An 18,692-nucleotide genomic window follows, 5' to 3' on the forward strand; every position below is an offset into this window, starting at 1 on the left:
CGAGGGGGGGGGATAAGGATGTAATCAGCAGAGGCCAGGTGTCCCGGTGCCTTGGCGGTGGGCCCCTGGGCACAGGAACCCTGGATGCGGACAACGCTGCCTCCACTGCCCGCCCCTGCCCTGCGAACGGAGCCGAGATCTCACCCCGCACAGCTCCTTTCCGCCCCCCTCGCCCGGGCCACCCCTACACGGGTTTAGACGGCGGGGGCTACGATAGCTACAAAGTGGGCAGACAACAGGAAAAGCGACATGACGAGTGGATGATACATTGACGGTCAGCTTTGCTTCTCTGCGCCCACACTGGCTGCCCTTTGAGCCCGCGTGCGTATCTGCGAAGGCGCAGGTGTGCGCTCCTCACTCTCGTAGTCTTGCCGACGCGCTGAAGCCCTCATGCATTCCACGGCAGTGTCAGAGCCACTCATCCAGAACATCAATGCTCTCATCCAGTCAGGCAAAACTCCCATCCATGCAGTCGGCCAAGTCAGCCTGGGCAGGTACATCCACCCGCTTCGCCTTTCGCCGATCTCTTCGATGATCCTTTCGGCTACGTGCGTTGGCGTGAGGGTGGGCGTGAGGAAGTCGAACGGCCATGGGTAGGTCCAGTCCTTGAAGAGTGGGGTAGCGATGTGCGATGGAAGTATGAGACTCGTCTGTACTCGTACGTTGGAGGGCAGGTAGGACGAGTCATCCTCTGCGTCACTCCCCTTTGAGATTAGCTCATCGTCCAGCCCTGCGCCTGCCTCTTGTACCACCTGCATCATTGCCTCATCTACATTGCCCGACCGCCATGCCTTGAGTTCCCTACAGAGAGTTTCGTGCAGGCCGATGACGCCAAATTTGCTGCTAACGTAGTCTGCCATCCCAATCGCTCCAACGTGGCCCATGCTGGAGGCGACACTGACCACATGTCCTCCTTGTCCTCGACGCAGCATAGGCGGCAGAAAGGTCCGCAGAGTGTGAAAATGGGAGAGGAGATTGACCTCGAGCACTTTCGACACTTCGCTCGGGGGGAGGGCGATGATGTACGACGATGGTGCAGCCAGGGAGGTGATCCCTGCATTATTCACCAGCACTGTGACTTCGGTCGGCAGATACAGACCGGCTTCTCCAGCTTCCTTCTTGCGCTTCTGTAGGTCGCCTCTGATCGTCTTGCTTATTGCTTCCACTTGCTGGCTCTTGCTCACATCACACTGGTAGTGGAAGCACCGTCCAGAGCTCTCGGGCCCCTCGGCAGGTGGGTCGACCACATCCAATGTGACGACTGTAGCCCCCTTTGCCAGAGCAAGCCGGACGATCTCCCGGCCCAAGCCGCCAGCGCCTCCAGTGACGAGGATGACCTGCTTCTCCCACTCTGCCTTGCTCATCCTTCCCAGGTTGAGCCAGCCTCGTGTGATCCATCGTCCACTTGAGATGCGATTGTTGAGCAGCTCATTACCGAGGTAGAGAGAGAGGACCGGGAGCACAAAGAGTGCTACGACCTGCACGAGGGTCGGCAGGAGGTAGCGAATGAGGTCTAGAGAGACGTGAGCTTTGAGGTGGCCAGAGGATGTGAGGGTGAAGTCAACTGGCACCGGGGAAGGGGCTGGGCGCGAGAAGAGGAGGAAGAGTAGCGGAGAAGAGAGATAGCCGACTACGGGTAGGAGCAGAAAGAGAAGTATGAGTGGCACCATGGAGGTTGCTACAAAGCCGAGATGATCTGTACGAAGGAGGCAATATGCGGCGAAGGGACATTGCTTCTGCCGCCCCCCTCGCCTTGTCCCTGATCGGAAGTGGCGCCCTGATTGCCGGGCGGATTGCGGGGCAGGGCCGAGCTTTCAGACGGCGAGATTGCGGGGAATTCTAATCACCACCTTCCCCCCCTGTCTTCTCGCGACTCCTCACCATACCATCACCCCGGAAGATGTCTGACCTTGCCGCTGCAGCTACCACGTCCCCCCGCCGGGTGCGAGAGCCAAAGGTGCTGCCTTCGTATCCTGTACGTCGAGCCCTCTCTACACTCGTCACCTCGCCCTCGCTCCTGGTACAGATCCTACCCTCGCTCTTACCTCTACCTCCACGGTGGCTTCAACTCTTCATATACCTTCTACTGGCAGCTAACATCACTTCCTTCCCAGGTACATGGCACATCACGCTCTTCCGACCGCTCCTGACTCGGATTCTGCGCGCCAGAGCCGCCACGGCCGCCCTTGTGGGCTCACGAGGTGGTGGGGACGCGACTGATCCTCGCACAGGCAGGCAGATTAGACACGAGGTCTTGCCCCTCGGCAAAGACATCTTTGAGACGAAGACCTACAGGTCAGGGAGAGCTTGGCCAGCAGATTGCGAGTAAGTATCCATAGATCTTCGAGGAGAGATTCTTAGAATACACGTGAGCCTGATAGTCAATTGCCCTTCCTTGCTCCCCCTACAGCTACCTATTTCACCTCTCCAACTCCAGCTACGCCAAGACCCTCGACTACTCGCGCGGTGCTCTACACTTCTCTCACTTCTATCGCTTCCTGTCCGAGGGCGGCCGCTTGTTCCTAGGGGGGTCCAACTTTCACTTTCACAAGGAGATTCCCATCATGGCAAAGTACGAGGTGCAAATGCGGTTGGCTAGTTGGGATGACAAGTGGGTCTGTGAGTAATCTGACGGCACCTCACACAGACAAGCTGCTGTGCTGACGGGTCTCCACCATCTTCCTGCAGATTTGGTCGGCACATTCACATCGCCCACAGATCCTACAAGTCGTGAGCCGGCGGAGCCAGTGCCCACCAGCACACCAGGCACCTCGAGTCGCACTCCTCGTATCTCCCTCTCCCGCTCCGCTTCCAATCTACGTGGACTTCTCTCAGACATCAGCAAACCAGAACATGAAGCTCAGGCTGCCGAGCAAAGACGCAGGTCCCGCACTGTAGCCTCAGAGCTTGCATCAGAAAACGACACTGCCGCCGCTTCGCCCTCGTACTTTCCTGCAGGCGCCCAAGGGGAAAAGCTTGATGAGACAAAGGTGTACTGCACTACGGTGAGCCGGTACTGCTTCAAGTATGGCAGAAAGACGATCCCGCCTTGGTTTGTCATTGCCACGAGCGGATTCGGGACATGGGCTAGCACGAGGAATAATTGGGACAAGGCGGAAGAGGTGCGGGTGCGCTCTGCAAAGGGATCTTTCGTAAAGAAGGGCGGAGCGACAAAGAAGCTGCAGCCTTGGGAGGGGATGCTGAATGCCTTTGATCCTCGTGTGGACAAGGAGAGAGGTGAAAGCGGAGAGGCAAAGGGGGAAGGTGTCGTGGCAAGCTGGTGCGATAGGGGGTACTGGAGTCTGGTGAGTGAGCCTGATCTTTCTTGTGTGTGACCAGTCATAAGCCACTAACAGATTCAACTGCCCTGATCTCTCTTTCCTCTTCCGTTCCAAATCAGTCTGAGTGGGAGCCCAGACGTAGACAAGGGCTCGCCTACATTGAGAAGCTGGGCGGACTGGCCCCCCAGGCCGGGGCCACCGCTCCGTGATAATGCAGACTACCTCGGGGAAAGCCTCGGAAGGAGTAAGAGCCCGCAGTCTAGCACTAGATAAATTGATTTTGCACACTATCACTGTGTTACACGATGCTACTATTGTGGTACCCTGAAGTCTCTGAAGTGTTCTACGCCTAGATCTTCTTGCCCTCCCATGCCTCGGCAGCTCCATTGTACTGCTCTCCAAAGTTATCATACCACTTCTGCACCATATCCTTGCCCATTCCAGCCGAAATAGTCTCCTTGTCCTCTTCGAGCTGCTCTGCCACCTGCTTCATAAAGTCATCCGGTGTGATGCTCATCTTCGACTTGGCTGGATTGTTATCATCCGGGTCTTCTCGCTCACGGTGCAGAGCAGTATGCACAGAAGGGGGAGCGATCTCTACTACTCGCACCGAGGTGTTCTTGAGTTGGGTACGTTGAGCCATGGTGTAGAAGTGCATGAAGGCCTTGGTGCCATTGTAGGAAGGGTTGATAATGGAGAAGGGAATATAGCCTAGCACGGAGGTGACGTTGAAGATGACGGCGTGGGGCTTGGAGGCAAAGTGCTTCAGGAAGGCGTCAGCGAGGTAGACGGGACCTCGGATGTTCTGCAGAAGGACGAACGAGAAGGGAGGGGGGAGCGTTCAGTCTTCCATCGACCTCGCTTGTCTCGATGCTGGTCACGCCTCGGACAGACTCACAATGTCGATCTCCTGGTCGAGCTTCTTCAGGTCCAGATCGGTGATCTCCAATGGCCTCTGCACACCGGCGTTGTTGATCAAAGCGTCCACCTCCGGATGCTCCTTGATCACCTTGTCCTTGAAAGCAGGAACATCCTCGACCTTTCCAGTGTCAAGCACATAGTAAGGTGCGCCTTTGAGCTTCTCCGAGGCCTCCTTCAAGTTGGACTCGGTTCGACCTACAAGGATGACCTTCTTGCCCTTGCCCTGGAAGTACTCGGCCATCTTGAAGCCCAGACCTCCACCACCACCGGTGATGATGACGCACTTAAAGTCGAGAATGTGTGGTGCCATGTTGATGTTGATGTGATTGGTGGGTTGTACAATTGTGTTTCGTAGGAGGAGGAAGTGGTTAAGGCTGGCCGGCCTATGAGTGGCAAGAAGGTTCCAATCCCCATCAGGGTCTCCCGCAAGTGGAGGAGGAGGCCCCGCCGGCATCTCGGCTCTCAATCTATGCTCTAGTCTAGTTCCGCTTCGGATCGGAAGATTTGCCTTGGGCGGGCTGAGTATCGCGATTTGCCCCGGACGTGGATATGGTCAGTATCAGCACATGAGACTCTCAGACTCTGGACAGGGCAAAGTCAGGGGGCAATCGAAGTTTGCAATAATGTGTTCTTTTAGCGAGCGCCAGCGGCGTTCCCGACTCCACGCGTCATGCATTTCGTATCGGCCAGCAAAAGCGGGTATAGGAGATTGCTCATGCTGTCTGGCAGCCTGTCCTCGTCATCTCACTACTGTCCCAAGGACACTTTCCAACCTGCTGCTAATGGCAGGTAACCTTCCCTCCCGCCGAGTTTTGACTTCTTCACTTTCCACCATACTGGCTGGGTCTGTCGCTCGTCCAGCATGCTCATCCTCGTGTTTCTTGGCGTCCCAGTCCGGCTCCAGTAGCTCTTCTACGCCCAAACTATTCAGCTCGCTGTACAAGCTTCTCAGAATCTCTTTTGCATTCTCCTTGTCCTCTTCCGTTGCATCTGCAGCTCCACCGCCTGAGGTGCCGTGATTGGCAGCTCGATCCTTGAATCTTCTCATACCGCCGGATCCTACCGGCGTAGAGGAGGTGAGGCCCGACCTGGCCTTGTAGTGGGTCAGGTAGTAGCTCGCTGCATTAGCTTGCCCTCTGAGTTCCCCTCTTGTCCGGCCGACTGGCGCTGAAAGGTTGAAGCCTTCGTCAAAGCCTTGCTGTAATGTCGAGAGCTTGCCAGAGGTGATGCCTTCTCTGTACCCAGTCTGTGTAGTCAGCAAGCAGACGTCGAGGCATGTGGTCGGCAACGTCAGAGGCCAGGAGTGAGCCAGTCAATGTTCCGCAGCCTTAATCTCATGGCCCGTACTCACGTCATAGAAGGTCCTCTGCACCTTGGCCGACTCTCTGCTGGCCATATCCCGGCCTAGGCCAGCAATGAATTCTTCTGTCCCGACTTCGCCTCTATCTTCATCTCCTTGACCATTTGCGATTCGGTTCCTGTCAAAAACGTCATCTTCCTCGTCGGACATCAGCCAGTCCTCATCTTCATCTTCAGCCCCTTCTCCTGCCTCGACCCCGCCTTGACCTGTTGCAGAGCTCGAGGCGTAGCTGGCCTCGTCCTTGCTAGTAGCTCGAGAGGGGCTTGTGATGTGGGTAGACGTTGAAGACGACTGCTGCTGCTGTTGTTGCTGTGTGTCTTGTGCATCGCTGTAGTAGCCGTGCCTTGCAGGGGTGCGTTTGCGAGGAGAGGAGGAGGAAGAGGAAGGAATGGGCGTAGCGGTGGGCATGGCACGAGACCGAGGTGGAGCCGAAGGAGACTTGAAGTGATCAGATTCGAGACTTTCCTCTGTCGTGCTATGAGGAAGCTGGCCAGTCAGACCTGGACAGAGACGTTAGGTTGTGCAGCGACTTCTCTGGTATCCCAGTAGAGGCCTTTCTACCGAGCGGGAAGCTGTGCAACTTGGCAAAACGGAAGCGGAGCGGCTGCCTGCGTGGTTCCGTGCGGAAGCGCTGTATTCTACCATCGATCACTACTTCCATCATCGCCATTGGTCCGCTCTCGAGATCTTCTTGTCTTTCATCTCATCCTCTTTGTTCCACAGAAGGCTGTCTACCTCCTGCTGAGCCTCTCTCTCTCTCACCTTGAGCCATGGCTCCGCCGTCGGCGCCTCCACCCTCCCTCTTCCCCTCATCGACGGTACAACATGTCGCATCCACCTCCCTCTCCCTTCCCCCGCTACGAGAGAATGTAGCCACCTCCCTCGCCTCCGACACTGAGCATCGCCTCCGCCTCATCCTTCAAGATGCTGAAAAGTTCATGCGACACTCCCGTCGTTCCAAGCTCACCTGCGAAGACGTCAAGCGCGCCCTAGAGGTAAAGGGCATGGAACCAATCTATGGCTTCCTCCCTGCTCCCTATACCAATTCGTCCACGGCGCAGGGGAAGATGAAGCAGCCTCAATTCAGAAAGGTCATGACGTCGTCCGGAGTGGTATACCAAGTCGAGGAAGAGGAGATTGATCTGGAACAGGTAGCGAAGTTGATCTCGTCGAGGAACAGCTCGGCCGCGACTCGGAGAAAGGGAGGAGTAGGGTGGAAGGCTCACTGGCTTGCTATCGAAGGAGTACAGCCGCTCATACCTGAGAACCCAACACCGGCAGAGATGAGCAGTATAGATGAGAGTGAGAGAGGCACGGGCGCTGCCGAGCCAACCTTTGCAGGTGCAAACACCTCCGGGGTTATCGCTACCGCGTCTGCTGCTGGCGCTGCCTCTGCCGCGCCGAGTGGATCCAGCGACACTATCAATGCTACTACGCAGCCCTTGGTCAAGCATATCCTCAGTAGGGAACTGCAAGTTTACTACCGTCGTCTTACAGAAGCCATCCTGCATGGTATCAATTCGCTCAAGAATGGCAGTGCGACCGATGCGCAACACGATGTCTCCATGGCAGACGACCTGCCAGACGAGCAGCAACAAGTGGACCCAACATCTCTGGCAGCTCTCGCCTCGCTCTCTTCTGATCCTGGTCTGCATCAGCTGGTGCCATATCTTGCACAGTGGATCTCGACGAACATTACCGCTGCCCTCTCCCTCTCCTCCACCCCCGGCCCATCTGCGTCAAAGCGCAGCCTCGTCGTGGGCCGAATGGTCTCCTCCATCGAGGCCATGCTCGCCAATCCCTACCTGGGCATCGAAGGCTATATCCACCTCTTCCTCCCACCGCTCCTCTCCACCATCCTCATCTCTCTCCCCTCGAGCGAGTACCCGACATCGACCAGGAGAAAGAGCTCCGAGCTGCTGGCGAGCCTGCTGGGCAAGTACTCCGGAAGCTACCCGAGCCTTAAGCCTCGCGTGACGCGCATCTTGCTCGAGGCCGCTTTCCGAGGGACGGAGGCTTCGTCGTCGGCAGCGACTACTGCTACTGCTGATGGAGCAGAGGGCGGACAGCAACCTGATGCCGTCGGCACGAAGCTGGGAGCCATCCTCGCGCTCAAGGCCTGCAAGGGCGGCATGGCGCGAGCCATCGTACGCGCACGCTCCGCCTCGAACAACAGGCATGATGGGATGGACGAAGGCGTGGGAGAGGGTGAAGAGGCCATGGCACCTTGGGGCTCCAAGTTGCGCTCACTTGGCGAGTGGCTGGATAGTAGGCGAAAGGAAGGCAAGGTGGGCAAAAAGGAAGTCGACGAGGTGGTGGCTGCACTGAGGGTGAGTCCGTGCTGTTGGGGAAAGGATGGCACCGGATCTTCGTACTGACATCTTGAACGTCCTGACGCGTATTTCGACTCTAGGAAACCTTGCGCGACATATCGAGCTCATCGGAGAATCTTGGAGGAGCAGCTGCAGATGGGCTGAGTGGGGACGCACTCCGGCAGACCTTTGGCTCCTTCTGGGCTGATGCCCTCCGCAGAGATCCCGAGGCCAAGAGGGGCTTGCGTATTGGACTGGAGGAGTAGAAGCCAGTACCTGCTAGAGCGCGGCCATTGTGCGGGGTATTACGTATTCATGTCGTTCTGTCATTGATGTCGATGACCAAATATCAACATCAGCTGTACGTTGGATCCGTTTGAAGGTGTGCGAAAGACTTTGGTTCAGCTGTGCTGCTCCTCCAATCTGACAGACTGTACTCGCCTGTACCCACATTGCCCCGCGCAAGTCTCATGACCTCCTCCAGCTGCAAGGCATGCTCTTCAGCCAGAGGCAGTATCTCCCCTTGCAGATCCCTCAAGCCATAGAGCGGGTTGCGTGAGCGAAGATCCTGGTCGAACTGTAGAGATGGACGTCCAGCGCAAGACCTCGTCAGACTTCTTGAACGTGGGAAATGGCGCTGCGCAGCTGAAGTGAAGTGAAGAGAAGCGAGCAGACGATACTACTCACCTTTTGATTGCCCTCGCTCGTGAACTGTCCCTCTTCATTGAAAGCCCCGTAGATGCACACTCTCGCCCCACTACGTGTGCTCAACACTCGACGCAATCTGAAGAAGAGGCTGCGCACCGTCTCGAAAGGCACAATGTGCAGCAGGTTGGCGATGAGCACCAAGTCGAACTTTGAGTGGACAGAGGCAGCGGCAGGAGCAGGAGCAGAAGGAGACCCCTGCTCGGCGCCTGTGAGGGCAGACCAGTCTGACTCATCGTCGATCTCGAGGCGGGCTACCGCAATCTTGTCTGCCGCACCCTGCGCCTCCTCTTGCGAGTTGGTAGAGCGGATGGACTGCAAAAGGGCCTCGTCGGCTTCTGTGCACGTCCACTGAACTCTCCGCTTCTGTCGGGCTCCCGGGAGCTCGAGTCCGTGCCTCTCCCTGGAGTCCTGCGGCTGAGCCAACACCGCCCTTCTCAGTGCGAGCGTCAGGCTTCCATGCCCAGCGGCAATCTCCAGAACTCTTACCGGGGCAGACGGGCCATGCGGGACTTTCTGATGCTCTTCATGCGAGGCTGCAGCCTTCTCGCCCTCATCCTCGTGCGTCCGAAGCAAGGGCAGTAGCACAGGCAGGATAGCCTCTACCAGCACAGGGACGTTGCGCTGCGCTGATCCGGGCAAGGACTGCCGATCGGGATACTTGAGTCTAGGCTGCGTCGGACCATCGGGTGGAGATGCCGCCATGGCGAGATTCTCGCGATGCTTTCGCCGACCGTGCAATGTGGAGATCGGGTACCGAGACGCGCCTGGAGCGTGCTGCTTCGTGCGAGGAGCTAGCAAGTCTTTGCACTTCCTGACTTTGTGCTTTTTCAGCGCTGTCTGGGTCACACACAATTTCCTTGGTCCGTTGTTTGATCCTACTTGAGGTCTTGCGGAAGCTACACACTTGGCCGATCTTGAGGGGTAGATAAAGGAGTAAGGACGCTAGGCAAGCCGGGCGCATTCACGCAAGACCCTGCATGTTGCATGAGGGCAGTGATGCCGGACACGGTCCTCAGGTGGAGCGCCTGTACTGACACAGCGAGAGAGAGCACCAGAAACTACAGTGAGGACTAAAGAATCATTTCATTCATTGGTTCATTACTTCAGAGGAGGTCGTGTACAAGAAGTCATTCGACGTTGGTTGAGTATGTAGGGTATGCACAAACGAGCAAGGAACGAGAGGGTGGGGGAACGAAAGTCGAGGATACAGAGGCGGGACTACGCAGACGAGAGGAGAGCGATACCAGACGCAGTCTGATGCCCGGTCTAGATGTCCCTCTTTCCAAAGAAGCCTCCTCCTCCTCCACCGCCGCCGCCTCCATACCCACCACCAGGCGGGCCACCGGGTCCTCCATAACCTCCTCCAGGTGGGCCTCCGTAACCACCTCCGGGCGGACCTCCATATCCACCACCTCCATGGTGAGACTGCTTGTTCTTGTGCTGCTCATTGAACCACTCGTAGGCCATCTTGCCTCCCTGAGCTAGCAGAGCACCCGTACCGATCGAAGCCATGTTGCCGTGGCCGCCGCCGGATAGCTTGTTTGCTGCGAAGCCGGCCATGCCACCTGCGAAAGTGGGAACACGGAGGAAGAAGAGAAGGGGATCGTCAGTGAGATGTTTGGAAGTCCTAGTGCCGGTCCGTCAGACACAGATGACTGTGCGTTCCCTCCACTCTACTCTGTACGATACTCACCCATAGCCATTGTCCCAATTCCCCTCTCTCCCTCGGGGATGAAGTTGCCATTCTCATCGTATGCCTGTGCTTGACCACTCGCACCACCAGCAGCCCCTCCCTGCTGTCCGCCGTAAAACTCTCCAGCACTGCCCTGGCTCTGTGGCGGTCCAGCGCCATACGAGGGCTGCTGGTGTGCCTGAGGTCCGGCACCGTAGGGAGCTGGGGAGCCACCGTAATTGCTACCACCACCAGGCGGACCACCGTAGCCACCTCCACCTCCCTGGGGGTATTGTGATTGTTGGTAGTCACCGCCGCCGTATCCACCAGCTTGAGGTGGAGGGGGACCACCGTACCCTCCTCCGCCCTGTGGTCCACCAGGGTAGCCGCCCTGCTGGTATCCACCGTAGCCACCACCTCCACCACCATTATTGTATGCGTTGGGATTGGGGAAAGACATGCTGATCGTGTGTATACTTCGTGTGTGTATGTATGAGTAGAAGTGAAGAACAGGAAGGAAGGGACACAGGATGTTGCAGCCTCCACTGCGTTTCACTGAGCCCTTTTAGAGTTGGCGCCCTCCCAGCGAGGTGAAGGCCATGGCCCCGTGCGCGACGTGCGGCTGCATCATTTCATTTCATTCATGCACTCACCTCCCGCGGGAGAGGAGCATAGCCCGCCGGAGCTCCGCCACCCGCTGGGCCGAAGGAGCCGACCCCGACTCTGCTGGCTGTGTTCCACTCACCCCTCTGCTCACAGCCAAGCCAAGTCGACTTCGGGGCCGAAGGTACGAAAGGCTTGGCGACGCACAATGATCATCACGACCATCTAACACGGCAGTAGAGTAACACACTTCGTATCAGGGACGACCTCAGTGCTGGACACACATACACACAGGGAGTTGCGCATGGCAAAAATTGATTTTGAGTTACAGAATGCATCGCACGCGGCGAAGTCGGCAAACCACCACCAACCATTTTCCAGGGCCATAAGGGGATGCGAGAGGGGGAAAAGATGACAGAGACATGAAGAGCTCATGAGCCGCAGACCAGCCGCGAGAGCAGACATGGAGCCACGCTCTAGACGTAGATCATGCGGCTCAAACGAGCACAGTCGCTGAGCATTTAGACGGACCAGATCCTGATCTGGTTGTCGCTGAAACCAGCGAACAGGGTAGATCCATCGGCAGACCAGGCGAGCGAAAGGCACTCTGGGTCGGGCGAGTTCTTGCCGACGCCGACAAACTCGGGGCGCAGCTCATCGACAATCGACTTGGACTCCAGGTCGAAGATCTTGATGCACGAGGCAGTGGCAGCGCACAGCCAGTATCGGTTGGGCGAGAAGACCAGGGCGTTGACTGTGTCACCGGCCTCGAGAGAGTAGAGGTGCTTGCCGTCGGACAACTCCCAGAGCATGGTGACACCGTCCTTGCCACCAGAGGCGCAGAGAGATCCATCGGGGGAGACGGTGACGGTGTTGATGTAGCCGGTGTGACCGTAGTGGTTGGTCTTCAGCTTGCACTTGGACAGCTCCCAGACCTATGAAGCGCATGGAGGAGAGAGCAGGGGAGGCACGGGTCAGCTCATCTGCAGAAGAACATGAAGTTCAAAGCCTGATGTCCCACTCCATCGTCTGCCTACTCCTGCGACCAAAGCTCAGAGATCTTGGTGGCCAGTTTGTTCTCATCGAGGGGGCTGCCCTCTCTATAGTAGCAAATATATAGAGTAAAATGACACTAATCATAGCAATGGTGCGAGGTAGACGAGCGCGACCAAGGCATCTTGCCTCGAACGCGATGGCACTATTGATCGGTCGGCCGACTCTCAAAACGCCTCCGACCGACTCCGTTTCTGCAATACGGACTGCGCCTTCTCCTCTTCTCTCCTTTGCCAGCAAAAACTCACCTTAACGACCTTGTCCCATCCGGCAGAGACGATGACGGGGTTGGAGGGGTTGGGGCTGAATCGGACACAGCTGACCCACTCGGAGTGGCCGTCCTCGGTGATGTTGAACTTGCACTCTCCGAGGGTGTTCCACAGCTTGATGGTGCGGTCACGAGAAGAGGAGACAATCTGCCTGTTGTCGGCAGAGAAGGAGACCGAGAGGACGTCACCGGTGTGGCCGACGAAGCGACGGGTGGTGGTACCGGTGTTGAGGTCGTGCAGTCGGAGGGTCTTGTCCCAGGACGAAGACAGAGCGAACTGTCCGTCGGAGGAGAGGGCGACGTCGGAGACGAAGTGGGAGTGACCAGTGAGGATCTTCTTGGGGTATCCGTACTGTCCGTCCTCACGGGTGAGCGACCAGACGATCAGGGTCTTGTCACGAGAACCACTGACGAGCATGTCTGGGTTCTCAGACGAGGTGGCGATGCAGGTGACCCAGCCCTTGTGGGCGGCGAGAGAGCCTCGGTAGATGAGAGAGTCCGACATGATGTGTTATGGTGATGGAGGGAGATGTGAGGTAGGAATGAGCGTGGGCCAGAAATCTGCAGTATGGCTGGAAGGAAGCGAACGCCCTCGAGAATTCGCAGCCCGACGCGCTGCCGGAGTCGCGCTTACGTAATCTCTGAAGCAGCCGGCTGCAGTTCGAGGCTTGTCACACAGCACATAGGACTACCGCCGCATCTCAGCGATACTGCAAGTAAGTGCCTGTCAGTGAAAGACTGTTCCACCTGACTGTTACTCTAAATTCATCTGATTCGATCTGACGCTGGGTGAACACTATTACCCGTAGCTTTTGCCTTTGGATAAGAGACGCGTGAGCGCCGGCCAAAACTTCAGAGAGTCAAGACGGGAGAAGAGCATCTTGCTCGGTCGATGAGTCACTTTGTCAATGAACAGCAGCGGCAGTAGCTGTAGTTTTAATGTTCGTGTACTCATTTCCCCATCGCTAATCGTCCCGATCATTGGTGTGAGTGGGACAAGCAGCCCTGTTCCAGACGAAGGCTGTGCGAGGAACATGATGCAGCCAGGGCGGACACGTCTGTCCGTGGCGCCTTTCAGCCGCCTTGGCAAGGAGCTTTGATCAGGTAATGACTTGATTGAAATGGAATTCCTCCAGACGCCGTGGAAGTGCTTTGTGCGTCTGTAATTCCATCTCCCTGCCTGGGCTCTGGGGCTGATGGGTGGTAGCCGTGGTGCAGCCTGGTTGCTCGCTCGCTGCCTCGCTTCTGTCCCTTTGCGCGTGTGTGAATGGGCCCCCGCCTTTCACGCTTTGCCCTCTGGACTTGGAAATGCGGGGCAAGGCCGGCTGGTGTGCTGCAGCTGCAGGCGAGGCCCTCTGCTTATTCTAATCCGACTTACACCCGACGGCCGGGCGGCAGCAGCATCGCACATCCACTTTACCCTCGTCTATCTGCCCTGGCAGCTTGGCTTTCGCCTCCTGTTCCCCACATTCAGAGTGGCATGAGGTCCGTGTGCAACGCGGCAGACTTCCTACTCCTTCATTCCCCTCACTACCGCCGACTATCGCCTTCCTGATTCCCACCTCTACACTTTCCCTTCCCATCCCATCCCATCCCATCCCTTCCCATCCCTTTGCATCCTACCCCCCCCTCACCTTCTCCTGCTCCGTCCCCACTATTTCCTGCCTTGACACCGGCCACGATGTCTGCCACTCCCAAGCTCGCTCCGCCGCCGGTGCGCAAGGCCACCGATATCTGGTCAGAGACTCAGATCAAGGTGAGCTTACCCTTTCCAGCATTGGGAGCTGCGAACGCTCACTGACCACTCTCGTCTCCCGCTCCGCTTCTATCCCTCTCCTCAGGTCATGTCTGCCATCACCGATGCCATCGTCCCGGCATTGGAAGGTCCGGCGGCGGCGGACTGCATCGCCTCTCTCCCAGCCACTGCCTCTGACGTGCAGCGTGAGCTCGTATCTCAATTCGCTCACGAAGGCTTCGCCACGCACCGATACCTCCTGGACAAGTGGGCTCGCCAAGCTTCTGTCTCTCTCAGCAAGGCGACCCTCAACGACATCAACCTCCTTCTCACCGTCTTGGGCACCCGTCTCGGATGTCTGGCCCTCACTGGCCACATCGGACCCTACTACGACCTCGACCGGAAGCAGCGTGAGGGAGCCATCTTCACCTGGGCCAAGTCTCCCATTTCTCTCTTGAACAAGGCTGCATCTGGCATCAAGGGCCTGACGCTCCTGACTTACTACAAGAGCAACCCCACGGCATGGAAGGCCATTGGCTACTTCGATGGCGCAGCAACAGACTGGTCAGAGGCAGCCCAAGAGGAACAAGCACTGCAGCCTTACCAGTACAAGTTCGAGAATGAGCGCATCGCCGACATGCCCCCGGACGCAGAGATTGTCATCGATACCGACGTTCTCATCATCGGAAGCGGCTCTGGTGGTGGCGTGGTGGCGCATTACCTTTCCAAGCGCGGTGTCAAGACACTAGTGGCGGACAAGGGCATCTACATGCAGCCCAATGACATGCGCGGTAGCGAGGACGAAGGCTTCACAACACTTTACGAGGCCGAGGGCATTCTGCCCACCGAGGACGGTTCAGTCAATGTCTTGGCTGGTTCCACATTTGGTGGAGGAACTACGATCAACTGGTCTGCTTCCCTCAAGCCGCGCCACTACGCTCGGAAAACGTGGGCCGACAAGTACGGACTGCCCTACTACACTTCTCCACTCTTCACCGATGACCTCAACGCAGTCTGTGACAGGATGGGTGTCGCTATCAAGCCCATCAAGCACAATGTCAGCAACTCCCTCTTGGCCATTGGTGCTCAACGCGCCGGTCACCCGGTAGAAGCCGTGCCGCAGAATTCTGGCGGCCACACCCACTACTGTGGCAAGTGTCAATTCGGCTGCATCTCAGGCCACAAGCAGGGCGCCACGGTTACTTGGCTGCGAGACGCTGCAGAAAATGGCGGTGCTTTCCTCACCAACACTTTCATCCAGCGAATTCTCTTCGACAAGAAGACCGGAAGGAAGGCCATTGGAGCTATTGCCACTGTTGATGGTCGTCAGGTGACCATCAAGGCCGAGCGCGGAGTGGTAGTCAGCGCTGGTTCCATCCAGACGCCTGCCATTCTATTGCGGTCACCCGAACTCAGGTACAACAAGATGATCGGCAAGACCCTCCACCTGCACCCAACGACGGTCATCACGGGTTACTACGACTTCCCGGTCAAGCCCTGGGAAGGCTCATTGTTGACCATCGTCGTCAACGGTTCCGAGCTCGTAGACCCGGAGGGATGGGGCGCGAAGATCGAAGTCATCGCCTCCTCTCCCGGTATCACCGCCGCCTTCTCCAGCTTCGTATCCGCCGAAGAGCACAAGAAGAACATGCTACGCTACGCCCACTCCTACACCATGATCATTCTCACCCGTGACCGTGACCCTGGTCAGGTCGTCCTCGACCAGGATGGCAACGCTCGTATGAACTACTCTGTCTCTAAGCACGACCAGAAGTCAGCTCTGGAGGCAATGGTCAAGGCCTGCGACATTCACATGATGGCTGGAGCTAGCCAGATCTCGACGGTGCAAGTGGGCGTGCCGCCGTTCAAGGCCAAGCTCAAGGCGCCTCCCAGCGCTCACCACGCCCAGACGTACCCAGAGAGCACCAGTCTGCCCTCGACGTCCATTCCCGTAGACTCTGTTCCAAACGACCTCAATGACCCGGCATACAAGGAATGGATCGGCCAGGTGAGAAAGGTGGGAGCTCGTCCCTACCACTGCACCTTTGGTTCGGCCCATCAGATGGCCTCGTGCCGTCGTGCGGCCACACCGGCGCTGGGAGCTTGCGACCCCGAAGGGCACGTCTGGGGAACCAAGAATCTGTGGGTGGCTGATGCATCGAGTATCCCTGAGTCTTCGGGTGTGAACCCAATGGTGACTACCATGGCCACGGCCTGGGGGATCAGCAGGAACATTGCCCGGGAGTTGGGCATTGAGACGGACGAGGGACAAGTGAGACGAGGCCAGATGGAGATGAGGCAGGCCAAGATGTAATGGCCGCGAGAGCCCTATGAGCGCCTTTAAGGCGGGTGTCTCACCTTGTAGCTGTCTTTCCCGTATGTGATGTCCTAATTTACGAACTCTTATTTGAGCGTTGCAAGTCTGGCGAGTGAGCCGTGTGCGTCTGCCATGGTCCCTCTCTTGGCGGGTCTGGACACGCTGTGTATCTAAATCGGGCCAAAGAAACGACCATCGGCATGAAGGTGTTCAGTTGTCAAAAGATCCCTCGATCCCTGAATCCTCTTGGTTGCGTAAGGGCTGTCCTCCAAGGTGGAGTGTGAAGTGTAGCGGGGCGGGTAGATCTGAGCAGTCGACCTGTTTCCAGTGTCAGTCGTTGGGCGTTGGTTGCGCCGGCAATCTCAGACAGAAAAGTGTTGATCGAATGTCCTTCGTCGTCCTTGTCCTCCAGGGCCCGCTGATCGGAACTCCGTCTGCAGACGCGGACTTGCAAGGCACCACTTCTACCTCCCATCCGCCCCGGACCGCCGAGGAGGAGCAACTTAGGGGTGGAGCCACCCAACGACGTCTTCTTCATTCGACGGCCCTTAATCTCACCTTGGTTCCTGTTTCTTCTTCGTCGTCCACACTGCCCCGTATCCAATCCTCAGCCTGGAGCTGAGAACCCCCTTTCTTGTTCATCTCTCCCCCCCTTCTTATATTCAGCTGACGTGTTGATCTCGACGCAGGACGCGAGACCAACACTGAGCCAGCGCCCGCCACCACTGGACTGACGTCAAAGCACCCAAAAAAAGCCACACGCAACAATGACTGGCGCCTGGCTCTCTCCGCGAGCTACTAAATCCCCCGTGCTCCTCTTCTTCCTCGTCGCCGCTTTACTGCTCGCAACGGGCAGTAGCATCACTGGGAGCCTCAGCGTCAACGCCTTGAGCATTCGATCCGCACCTCCTAGATTCGGAATGGTCAACCTCACCTCCACCGATGGCAAGACCCACGGGCAAGAGGAAGAAGCTGTGACCCACAGCGCCAAGACCTCTGATGCAGACACTACGAACGGTGAGGAGAGCTCGACCAAGAAGGCAAAGAGCTTAGCCAAGACCACTACCAAGTCGTTCCATATCATGGTCGCTGGCTACAATGGTGCTGCAACTCCCTACACATTCACTCCTCCCTCGAGTCTGGTCGTTGCTGGCAATACGCTCCAGCACGAGATGGCAGGTGACCAGCCTTCGTGGGCCAGCTTCTACAGCAACCAGTCCATGGCTTACATTACTGGAGAAAATGAGCCTGGGAGAGTATATGCGGTGAATATCACCAAGGTCACACCCAAGAAGGAAGGCTCGGCCAAGACGCTTTCCCTCAAGGTGCTCGGTGGTGGAGGATCGGATGGAGGCGCTGTGACTGGGGGCGACGGCCCCGTTGCAAGCTGCATTGCCCGTGGTATCCTGTTCATTGCAAACTACGGCTCAGGCTCTGCTTCGGCTCTGCAGCTCGACGAGGACGGCAGTATCGTCGACGACGATGCACCGAGCGCACTCTTCAACTTCACTCGTGTGCCCGAGGGATCCATTGGCCCTGTTGCCTCGCGCCAGGATCACTCTTATGCTCATCAGGTCGCTGCTGACCCTTCGGAGAGATGGGTTTATGTGCCTGATCTTGGTGCGGACATGATTCACCGATTAAGCATCCCCGAGTCGGGGTCTGCCTGTGAGGTCGATGTCGTAGGGAGTACAAAGGTCGCTGCTGGTAGTGGGCCAAGACATATCGCGTGAGTATCGCCATCTGAAAAGTGGAGAGGAACAACCATCACTCTGCTGGACGCTGACAATTGCAAGCTCTGCCTACACTGCCCTCCTTAGCTTCTATCGCAAGAAAGCAGGCGATCACATCTATGCCTACCTTGCTTCGGAGCTCAGCACGACGCTCACTGCCTTTCGTGTGCACGAAAGCGATGGCGATCTTCAAATCATTGGGAAGCCCGTATTCGCTCTGCCTGCCGGTACTGATCCAGGCGCAAACAAGGAGAATGGCAACACTAGAACCACCAGTGAGGTTGCCGTCTCGCCCGATGGCAACTTCGTGTATGTTGGCACTAGGGGCGATCCCAAGGAAGATCACGTTGCAGTCTTCAAGAGGAACAGCAGTGACGGGAGCGTTGTATTCAAGCAGTGGTATCACTCTGGAGGCAAGAATTTGAGACACGTGAGTTGCGTCGGTATACGGGAATGGTACGGTTTGACGCAGGCAGCTGAATATTTCAGCCTTCTCCCCTCCCTCGCACCCCACAGTTTTCTCTCTCCCCCGACGCTGACGCTCTGTACCTTGCAGCTGCTCACCAGGATTCTGGAAGCGTCACCATCCTCGCTCGAAACAAGACGGATGGTTCCCTCACCAAGACTTCTGCCGTCATCTCAGACTTTGAGCAGGTCGCCTTTGCTGGCTTCTTTACGGGAGCCGCGGCCGACTTGTGATTCAGCAAAGCGAAGGGGAATACTCAAAGG

General features: G+C 57.3%; 10 protein-coding genes across 10 annotated transcripts; 4 read left to right on the forward strand and 6 right to left on the reverse strand.

Annotated features, from left to right (window-relative positions):
* Positions 1 to 217: 217 nt before the first annotated feature.
* On the reverse strand, positions 218 to 1,714 carry BCV69DRAFT_283370 (NAD(P)-binding protein). The gene has a single exon (XM_025492682.1). The coding sequence runs from the start codon at positions 1,668 to 1,670 to the stop codon at positions 276 to 278; it is 1,395 nt and encodes a 464-aa protein (XP_025347645.1). The 5' UTR covers positions 1,671 to 1,714; the 3' UTR covers positions 218 to 275.
* Positions 1,715 to 1,858: 144 nt separating this feature from the next.
* On the forward strand, positions 1,859 to 3,781 carry BCV69DRAFT_283371 (hypothetical protein). The gene is made up of 4 exons (XM_025492683.1): positions 1,859 to 2,325; positions 2,411 to 2,619; positions 2,689 to 3,305; positions 3,401 to 3,781. Exons 1-4 carry the CDS (start codon positions 1,901 to 1,903, stop codon positions 3,488 to 3,490), a joined length of 1,341 nt encoding a protein of 446 aa, XP_025347646.1. The 5' UTR covers positions 1,859 to 1,900; the 3' UTR covers positions 3,491 to 3,781.
* BCV69DRAFT_249680 (NAD(P)-binding protein) lies at positions 3,631 to 4,512 on the reverse strand (the record flags this gene model as incomplete). The annotated part of the gene is made up of 2 exons (XM_025490351.1): positions 3,631 to 4,086; positions 4,180 to 4,512. 2 exons carry the CDS (start codon positions 4,510 to 4,512, stop codon positions 3,631 to 3,633), a joined length of 789 nt encoding a protein of 262 aa, XP_025347647.1.
* A 429-nt stretch (positions 4,513 to 4,941) lies between these two features.
* On the reverse strand, positions 4,942 to 5,970 carry BCV69DRAFT_299612 (hypothetical protein; the record flags this gene model as incomplete). Its single annotated transcript, XM_025494352.1, has 2 exons — positions 4,942 to 5,448; positions 5,554 to 5,970. 2 exons carry the CDS (start codon positions 5,968 to 5,970, stop codon positions 4,942 to 4,944), a joined length of 924 nt encoding a protein of 307 aa, XP_025347648.1.
* Positions 5,971 to 6,151: 181 nt separating this feature from the next.
* On the forward strand, positions 6,152 to 8,211 carry BCV69DRAFT_211178 (hypothetical protein). Its single transcript, XM_025489750.1, has one exon. It carries the CDS (start codon positions 6,333 to 6,335, stop codon positions 7,938 to 7,940), a length of 1,608 nt encoding a protein of 535 aa, XP_025347649.1. The 5' UTR covers positions 6,152 to 6,332; the 3' UTR covers positions 7,941 to 8,211.
* On the reverse strand, positions 7,754 to 9,527 carry BCV69DRAFT_283374 (hypothetical protein). The gene is made up of 3 exons (XM_025492684.1): positions 8,562 to 9,527; positions 8,316 to 8,451; positions 7,754 to 8,233 (listed from the first exon to the last, which is right to left on the reverse strand). Exons 1-3 carry the CDS (start codon positions 9,282 to 9,284, stop codon positions 8,154 to 8,156), a joined length of 939 nt encoding a protein of 312 aa, XP_025347650.1. The 5' UTR covers positions 9,285 to 9,527; the 3' UTR covers positions 7,754 to 8,153.
* Positions 9,528 to 9,645: 118 nt separating this feature from the next.
* Positions 9,646 to 10,739, reverse strand: BCV69DRAFT_283375 (hypothetical protein). The gene is made up of 2 exons (XM_025492685.1): positions 10,276 to 10,739; positions 9,646 to 10,147 (listed from the first exon to the last, which is right to left on the reverse strand). Exons 1-2 carry the CDS (start codon positions 10,712 to 10,714, stop codon positions 9,849 to 9,851), a joined length of 738 nt encoding a protein of 245 aa, XP_025347651.1. The 5' UTR covers positions 10,715 to 10,739; the 3' UTR covers positions 9,646 to 9,848.
* Positions 10,740 to 11,148: 409 nt separating this feature from the next.
* BCV69DRAFT_283376 (putative CPC2 protein) lies at positions 11,149 to 12,731 on the reverse strand. Its single transcript, XM_025492686.1, has 2 exons — positions 12,159 to 12,731; positions 11,149 to 11,792 (listed from the first exon to the last, which is right to left on the reverse strand). The coding sequence occupies exons 1-2, from the start codon at positions 12,681 to 12,683 to the stop codon at positions 11,379 to 11,381; spliced, it is 939 nt and encodes a 312-aa protein (XP_025347652.1). The 5' UTR covers positions 12,684 to 12,731; the 3' UTR covers positions 11,149 to 11,378.
* An 837-nt stretch (positions 12,732 to 13,568) lies between these two features.
* Positions 13,569 to 16,389, forward strand: BCV69DRAFT_283379 (long-chain fatty alcohol dehydrogenase). The gene is made up of 2 exons (XM_025492687.1): positions 13,569 to 13,934; positions 14,020 to 16,389. The coding sequence occupies exons 1-2, from the start codon at positions 13,860 to 13,862 to the stop codon at positions 16,225 to 16,227; spliced, it is 2,283 nt and encodes a 760-aa protein (XP_025347653.1). The 5' UTR covers positions 13,569 to 13,859; the 3' UTR covers positions 16,228 to 16,389.
* A 761-nt stretch (positions 16,390 to 17,150) lies between these two features.
* Positions 17,151 to 18,662, forward strand: BCV69DRAFT_249758 (3-carboxy-cis,cis-mucoante lactonizing enzyme; the record flags this gene model as incomplete). Its single annotated transcript, XM_025490355.1, has 3 exons — positions 17,151 to 17,959; positions 18,051 to 18,393; positions 18,480 to 18,662. 3 exons carry the CDS (start codon positions 17,151 to 17,153, stop codon positions 18,660 to 18,662), a joined length of 1,335 nt encoding a protein of 444 aa, XP_025347654.1.
* Positions 18,663 to 18,692: the final 30 nt, after the last annotated feature.

This window comes from Pseudomicrostroma glucosiphilum (assembly GCF_003144135.1).
Source record: "Pseudomicrostroma glucosiphilum strain MCA 4718 unplaced genomic scaffold BCV69scaffold_8, whole genome shotgun sequence".
Taxonomy (NCBI): Eukaryota; Fungi; Basidiomycota; class Exobasidiomycetes; order Microstromatales; family Microstromataceae; genus Microstroma; species Microstroma glucosiphilum.